Source organism: Grammomys surdaster, unplaced genomic scaffold (assembly GCF_004785775.1).
Source record: "Grammomys surdaster isolate TR1022 unplaced genomic scaffold, NIH_TR_1.0 136, whole genome shotgun sequence".
NCBI lineage: Eukaryota > Metazoa > Chordata > Mammalia > Rodentia > Muridae > Grammomys > Grammomys surdaster.
The window spans coordinates 13,882,470-13,891,047 of record NW_021604594.1 but is presented as its reverse complement, the minus strand read 5'-3'; the positions used below and the strand labels follow the sequence as shown (position 1 = coordinate 13,891,047).

Sequence of the window (8,578 nt, the reverse complement as noted above, 5' to 3'; positions counted from 1 at the left end):
AGCATGCTAACCCAGACCTTGGGCACTCTAAGCATGCAAACCCAGGCATAGGGCACACTAAGCGTGCGTTCTGCCATTGTACTCCACTTTAGCCCCCGACTCACCTTAAATTTGTTGCAATTAGTAGATCCTGAGAAATGAACTTAGGTGAATGAGTGGGTTTGTGAGACGTCAGAATGTCAGTTTGTGACAGCCGACAGAATGCTGGTTATTGAAGTTCAAGGTAACCCATTTTTCTTGTGGCCAGCCACAAAGCCAAAAGGGCATCTTTAAACCACCAATTGTGCATGAGCATCCCAAGGCCGCCGTAATGCTGGGATTCAAAATACTAAAACTGCATTCAGAAAGTCGACAAAAGTTTAAAAGTTAATAGGGCGAGTGGAGCTAAAAGGCATAAAAGTGGAGCTGGTCAGAGAATGAAAGTGGTTTCATCATACTTCCTATCACGAGTCATGACGGTGTGTCTATGTTGGACTACCAAGACTTCAAAAGTCAGGAACTCGGGCCAGAGATGCAATCGACCCACGATCTCTTCAAACACAAAGCTCCCCATCTCCAACTCCGCCATCTTTACTCTATTACGGTTTGTCGAAGAAAAGCACAAGCACCATAACCTACTAATTATAACTTGGATAAAATACACTAATGTTTAATTGTAGCATCTAACAGGAAGGAACAACTCAAATTAGAAGGTGCAGTCTGTTTGTTTTAACCCAGCAATTTAGGAAGTCAGTGGGAAAAGGAAAGTAAAGGGTATGTATGAGTCTGGACTGGGGGTGTGGCTCAGTGGTACATCATTTGCTAAGTGTCTTCAAGGCTATAGGTTTGATCTTTCCTGACCCCCAAAATAACACATGTTCAGCAAGACTCAAAGACCCAGTTACACAGGCCCTGCATTTACCCAACATCTTTGTATGTGTTCAATAGGCTTCTGACTATCACTGCTCATGTGTAGCCAGCATCAAGGTAAATAAAGAGTTCACCCCCTTTAACCATTTATGACCAGATCTTCCAAAAGCTTTTCTTGAACTAGAAAACTATTTATTACAGGTTCTCCCCCTGAACGCTTTTTGGTCTATATTAATAAAACCAAAATTCTTTGCTCCTCCCTTAGCTCTCAGCTCTGCTCTGAAACACTAAATATGTCCCAGCCAACTGAGGTCAAGGCCAAGCTAGCTAAATGACACATAGTAATTGCCTCTCTACTGAGCAGGAGGTATTTGTAAAATATGATTCGATTCCAACAGATCGATAGAGAAGGTTATTTAAAATAGTGAGAGAGTTCCTGTCAGCTCCTGAGACAGGCGTTGTGTGAGGAAGTGATTACTGTTCTCCAGACTCCTCAGCCAGGAGCCCTGGATGACCATGGCGTGCCGCAGCATCACAGGCGTGTAGGTAGCCTCTGCTCCCTTGTGACAATCCATCCAAATAAGCCTGAGAGAGACTGGCAGGAGAGCTTTCTTTACTCTGGCCCATTGTGATTTAATTACGGATGTGTTCCTATCTCCCCTCCCAGCCCACATCCATTGGGTTTGGGTAGCACTGGTAAAAGAGCATAATTACTATCTTCTGAAAAAGTCCTTTCAGAGAAGGATCTAATCTTTCAGGTGGATCTGAAAGATCAGGTAGTCCATCTGACCGCTTAGCAAAGAAAGAACATACATGTCACGCTTTTACATCAGCTTGTACCTGCAGCTCTGGGACCTGTTCTCCCAGGCAAGGATCGAGGAAAATACAGCAAAAACTTGGCGAATATGTAGCTGTTCTTGGCATGTACTCCTCTTCTCTTCCAAAGCAAGCCCACCAAGAACAACTGTGTGAGCAGGTTGTGTAAGCAAGGACACCTGGTATGCTATGTAACTGTGACACCAAGATCTGTCTCACCTCTTTGCCGTGAGCTTGAGGGTCTCGCGCATCTATTGCTTATTTTCATGGAAATCACACTGGAGAAATTTCCTGTGGAGTCATCAGTCATCACACACTGAAGGGCTAGCTGTTAGAACAAAGCCTGCACCAGGCAGTTCCCATTTGTCCTGGAGAAACAGTCTCGACTGGGATTTCTGACCCTGAAACAGATGACTGAGATTTCACAGAAATCAGGGTTGCTCTTGAGTTTTTATCTTTTCATCAGGAAAAGAGGAGGCAATGACATCTTCCCTCCAGAGTGATCCTGAAGACTTAACTATAGTTCAGTCCTAAGTACCCATACCCCAGGATAGGTAGGCACACACAGCCTCCTGGCTCTTGTTTCTAACTCTTGCCATTTCTGGACAAAAGAACATCTCCCTAAGTTCCCCTTAAGTATCTTGCTTATGTCCCCTGCCACATCTGCAGAGAGAGGACATCTGAGGATCTTGACAGCAGCTAGTGTGGAAGTCTTTCCTTAAAGTCCTCAGCCTGGAAGCCACCAAAACTCCAGGCTCTTTTGTGCCAGGTTCATATTATGCCATAAAGCTCTCAGCTATGTTCCTTCATATTGCTCCCCAACAGCTGGAGTTCTGTCCCTTACCCTCTGTTTCAAAACTGAGGAAAACAAGAAGACATGATGGACAGAGGGACTGAGGAAGATAGGAAGAGAAGGAAGCAGGCCCGGCAAAGCAGGGACATAGCATTACCACCAGGAAACCTCAGAACTACACGAAAAACACTTTCCACAGAAATTGTTCGGCCGTAGCTAGCCCCATGGTTGAGTGTAAGGAAGCTAGAAAAGACAGTCTCCGGTCTCAGTGAACCACACTCTAAACAGACTGTGGTGAAGGAAGACAGTTGATGCTGTTAGTGGTTGGCTGCAACAACACAGCAACACCGTCTTGACAATCAATTCACTTTAATTCTGAGTATGTCTCACTGACAAGCTGAGGTGGACTGTCAAGGGGCCAGCCTGCCTCCCCACTGAGTCCTCTCTTAATATCCTCCCATCTTGCTGTTTTAAATCTTTAATTCCAATCTCTGTCTTCTGCTGTATGCCAAGGCCTTTTGAGGGGCTACTTCACTGACCTCAGATCCCGAACTGTAACCATGTGCTTTGTTTGACCTCACCACCCCACCAGTTTCTTCCAGATCTGCATTGACTTTTGGTCTCTTGAGGTCATCTTTCACCTGTCATTTAGGGAAGGGGTTCCTAACCTGGGGTCCCAATTGTAAGGAGAAGAATCTCTTACAAGTGGTCACAAAACAATGTGTATATCCCCACACCTTTTTACCTGGAGATAGAGGGTATGGTTTTCCCAGGACTCCTAAAGGGGTCTGTGATCCAGTTAAATCATGAGCTACTGATCTAGAGTAAACTTCAAAATTCCTTTCATAGGAATATGGATACAGGAAAACCTTTCTCGCTGTAATTATAAATATGACCCAAAATGGACAGGCAGGGCCAAAGGTATCTGGGACAAACATCTCATTGGCCCGTTTGTCAGATTATGAATCTATAGTCATGACCAGTAAGTATCCAGAGGAAACTTTGCAAACGTGTAGTTGTTGTAGGCGCACACACAGTTCTTCTCTTCCTAAAGTTTTCTCATAGCTTCTAGGAAAGGACTTATGTAAGGACTAAGTTCAGGAGTCAGTGTAGTACTGCCTGTGAGATATCTGGTCCCCCAGACTGAGGCAGAGACCCTCAGACAAGATGTACCTCAGGTCAAGGGCCAAACCTACTAAGTTTCCATCTCAAGTTTGGGAATGGTATCTCATAACATCCGTCTCCTCCAAACACAGGGGACTGTGAGGTACCTAACTGCCACTCTGTATTTGGTGAACAGAACTGAAAGAAGGTTTAGGAACCCCATACCCAACATAGATAAAGCCTCAGAAACACATGAGACCAGACAGTCTCCTGAGGGAGCTCTAGATTCTTCTTGCCTATCCTGAAGGGACATGGCCGTGTTCCTGGTCCTTAGCAAGGAAGACTGCTTTATGCAAATGTGAGGGCTAAGCTGATTCTATCCTGCACTACACATCAAACCAACTCCTTGTTTTTCAGCCTCACACATTCCCCCTCCTCACATGGTTCCTACCTTGCATCTAATACTCATTTACCTCTAACTCAACTTTCATCCAGTCCTTGAACTAGTTCTGATATTGTGGTGTGTGGTTCCATTGTTCTTTTCCTTGACCTCGAAAGAGTTCTTATTGTTATTTGGTACTGTGAGATCCAAGCACACAAACTGCGATCAGTTCCTCTTCACTGTGCAAATATTTTGGCCATTTCAACATTTTCCCCCAAAATCAGTGGAACTGTAAATCATACATTTTGTTCAACAATGTGGAGATGCAAACCATGAGTTTGCCTCTTGCTACACGCAGCATCTCAGGCTAAACCAGGAACCCTTCTCTTCTTCTTCCTTTATCAGGCCATCAGACATGAGGGAGTGTTGGTTGCTACGGTGATGGGGCTCAGAGCAGAACCAAAGCATGAGTGTGACCTCCAGAGGTGATGGTAACTGAACACATGTTCTCCCAGGGTCTTGCTCCCAAAATTTCAGGGGACCTCCAAGGAAAGTGAACATGATCCCTTTGAAACAAAATTCTTCTCCTTCTCCCACCAGATATGTCCTGAGGATCCTCTTGAGTCTTTTTTGTCCTGCTATACAGCCACATAATTAATGTGACTGGTTTTTTTCCTTCCTGATTAAAGCTTATTGGCACCACCTGTGTTTTACTTAAAGCCATAGTTATCTTATTCTTGCAAGTAGCTTTTCTAAATCATTAAGCAAGATTCCCATTAGTCTTTGGCTTTGGCATTCAACCCCAAACCCCTAAATGATGACGATGCCTCCTGTATCACTTGGCTGGGTCTGTCTAGGCATCTCTTTTCAGCTAGGATGGTCTTGGCTCAGTCTACAGAAACTGAAGCATAAGAAATTCAAGGCAAAACAAGAAAAAGAGCCTTAGCGTTTAGTAAACGGATTCTGTCTTTAGGCTCAATTTTCTGTGAGTGGTCTTCCTTGACTCCTCTTGGACCCTTTCTAGCACCCCAACCTTGCTTCAATGACTGTCCTACCAGATAGTGCCACTGCTTTGTACTTCTTTTTTTAAAAACAAAAAACATGGCTTGCTTCATTTGCATCTGTTTGTTGGGAGACACATGCAACCTGCCAGGAGCTCTGACACTCACAGTCAGATATGTGTATGCAAGTTGACCATCTTCTTGTTGTTTATAATTTGTAATTGGAAAATCATCACTTCTAATTATTTTTGACAGATATAGACTCCAGAGAATTATAGATACATAGTTTTCCTTAGGGATTATTAGAAGAAAGGACATGTAGATAATTACATTGAGATCTTTAAAACATGGGTCAATATTCCCAATTATCTTCACAGTCAGCTTTCAGATGTTTACAATGTTTCTGAAAGACAGAATTTAGCCCTGCCTACAAGCGTGAAACTGTCAGTCCTTCTTTAAAAAAAAAAATGGTTCAACCAATTGTAAATAGGAACCAAAACGCAGTTTTTCAAATTAACACTTGCACTCACCTACAACAGTAATGGTGAATCCTCTCCTCCTGGTGAACCCCACCGGAGACAGGTGAGCCTCTCTTTTGCTGGTGAAGTATCTCACAGCAGACTTTCCACCACCTCTCTTTGGAACCCAGGTTCGTTTTTGATACTTTAGTACTGGCGGATATGTGGATTCAGGAAAAAAAAAAAGAAACCCTTTTAGTGGTTTTGAATATCCATTTTTAGTACCCAACCACAACTGCTGAACCAATGGTCTGTGTTCATCAAAAACGTAGGTTTACCTCTCCGTTTCCCTTCTTCCTTTCACCACCATTCCAGGTTCACATATGAAATTGCACCCGTGTTTGTTCTCATGGAACAGATTACACTGAAGAAGATGAGAGAGATTATTGGATGGTCAAATAAAGACGGTGATGGGATATTTTCCCCTGGTAGGTTTCTCTTCTGTAACTGCTCCTATACTGCCAATGTGGATCCTTTCATTCTTTTTTATTAAAATTACAAATAAATGTCTATTACAGAAATTAATGGGTTTCACTGTGACATCTGCTTCTATGCAAATATATATACAGTTGGTGGTCTTAGCACTCTGCCTCCCTGTCTTTAATAGGATGGAGGCTATCGAGAATGTTACCACCCTACGAACTAACTAACCAAGGCTGTGTCTGGGTCTTACAAAATGGTGCTGTTCTGACAACAGCAAAACTAGGGATCAGTGAGTCAGATTATCAGTGAGCTGAGTTCAGTCCAAATATTGTATCTACTTGAGTCTCCCACTCAAAGTAGATACAATAAAAATCTTTACAGTGAAGACTGCTGTCCTTGCCGGTAAGAAGTTATAGATGGTATGAGCGGCAGTGTGACTGCATACAGGGGAAAAGAAGAAATAAGAATGCGATTGTCCAGGCAATACAGGCAGACCGCAGATTTGCCTATTTCATTGTTAGGCAACTAATCCAAAAGTGACTAGTTTGTATTGACTAGACTCGGATTGTTATCTCCTTTCCTTTTGTATCTTTATTCAGAGGGACATGAGTGAGTTTGTATCCCTTTAAATAAGCTTAGACCTCTCCTAGATTCAGGAACTCAGCTGGGCTAGTCATTGAAAAAAAGAGTACCCAAGCCAAAATAGTAACCAAGAAATGCACTATTTCTTTCTGAAAGCTCCATTACTCTCTTTCTCTGTCTTTCTGAACTCAGGGAACAAATTGAGCTTTGTGCAGGAAACAGATAACACAGAAGATGGAAGCCGGAGGCTCTAACTAACCATGTCTTTGCAGCTGCTCCCAGTGCCTCTTATATTGTATATAGGCTTTGGGTAGTCACTGCAATGCATGAAGCACCTCCTGCAGAATTGCCTACATAGCTCTGGAGTTAAGTAACCACTTCAAGTCTCATAGCAAAGGATCCAGAGGGAAGTCCTTAGAAGTCAAGAAACCAGCAAAACTTTCAGGATACTGTCTTTTCCCTTCCCAATGTGGCGAAACACCAGCTCAACCTTTGTGTTAAAAACCCAATAGAACCCCAACAACCTCCCGCTATGTCTGCTTGTTGACAGGGGGAGCCATATCCAACATGTACAGCATCATGGCTGCTCGGTACAAGTACTTTCCAGAAGTGAAGACAAAAGGCATGGCAGCTGTACCCAAACTGGTCCTCTTCACCTCAGAGCATGTGAGTTGGGGGACTCTGGCTTGTGGAGTGTGATGGTTTTCCAGGGACCTTGCAACTTTTAACCTCAAGTGTCCTTTGTTTCAGAGTCACTATTCCATAAAGAAAGCTGGGGCCGCGCTTGGCTTTGGAACCGACAATGTGATTTTGATAAAGTGCAGTGAAAGGTAGGCAGGGCGGAGCGAGCATTAGGTTCCTGATGTATTAAATGTGTTCATCTGTTAAATCTGCTTTATTGTGTTTAAGCACTGGCTCCGTACAGTGTGCCAAGCTGCTAATGGTCTGTTGAAAATATCCATTTAAATTACTTTTTGCTGCTGATGAAAAAGGTTTTTCTCCTCCTTGTGTAATCTTGTTGATTCTTTATTTTAACTTCTCTCTTTTTATAATAATTACAGGGGGAAGATAATTCCGGCTGATTTAGAGGCAAAAATTCTTGATGCCAAACAAAAGGTATGTTCATCAAAAGATGTTTTGGTACATCTGAAACTTCAGTGAATATTTTTTTTTAAAAAAATGACTGTTTCTTACCTACATGATGAAATATTTTGATAATGGGAAAATTGTATTACATTTCCAAGATTCCTGTCAGAGATATTCAATTATTTCCAACTTGTGAAAGGATTTGGCCCCAAAGCTGAGTCTACAAGTCATGCATTGTGTGTGTGTGTGTGTGTGTGTGTACACGCACTATGTGTGCAATGAAGAACTCAGTCATTAAGTCACCATATGACAAGAAGATCATTAATTTGATCTTCAATAAATCAAGTACCTGGGATTCAGAAAAATTCAGCCAAACTGACTTTCTGCTTTCAAGTTGAACTTTATTTCTTGTTAGAAATAGTCTTATTTTAATAAGTACCGTTTTGTCGTGGGACTCTGTTTAGCAAAGCTTTTTTGTCCCCAGCAGATGGCTTACAGTACTTGGCAAATCCAACTCAACAAACTCTACTACACAAAGCGATTCCGTAGAACAGATGTACCCCATGGCCCTGCCATGCAGCCTCCACCATTTACCACCACAGTGTTGTTTAGCTACCTTCTCGTGCCTTCTTTTCTGTCTGTGGCTGTTTGCTGAGGCCAAGGTGGACAGTTTTACTGGCCAAGGGCTGAGCTCCCAAACTCTCTGAGACTCGTAGAGCTCCCCGACTTGTCCTGTCTCCTTTTGTTCATTTCCCTGCTTTCCTTTCTTCTGTGTCAACATCTTAGCATGAATTGAATGTTTCGGCATTCCCAGTTATAGACCTACTACTATTATTATGTGGGTGCACATGTTCCTGTGTGTGCAGGTGTGCTGGTGCGGATGTGCAGGGGTGTGTGTGTGTATGTGTGCAGGTGTGTGTGTGCAGGTGTGGGCATGCAGGTGTGGGTATGCAGGTGTGTGTGTGCAGTTGTGAGTATGCAGGTGTGGTGTGCAAGTGTGTGTGCAGGTGTGAGTGTGCAGGTG

General features: G+C 43.1%; 1 protein-coding gene across 2 annotated transcripts in view; it reads left to right on the top strand.

Annotated features, from left to right (window-relative positions):
• Positions 1 to 8,578, top strand: part of Gad1 (glutamate decarboxylase 1) — a 40,020-nt gene that overhangs the window by 18,276 nt on the left and 13,166 nt on the right. Inside the window, exons 7-10 of one of the 2 annotated variants that reach the window (XM_028762957.1) lie at positions 5,779 to 5,891; positions 7,019 to 7,134; positions 7,219 to 7,298; positions 7,530 to 7,584. In XM_028762957.1, the coding sequence (XP_028618790.1) occupies positions 5,779 to 5,891; positions 7,019 to 7,134; positions 7,219 to 7,298; positions 7,530 to 7,584 (364 nt within the window). Of the gene's footprint in view, positions 1 to 4,349; positions 5,029 to 5,778; positions 5,892 to 7,018; positions 7,135 to 7,218; positions 7,299 to 7,529; positions 7,585 to 8,578 lie in introns of those variants that run through there. The other variant, XM_028762958.1, reaches the window with a different exon arrangement.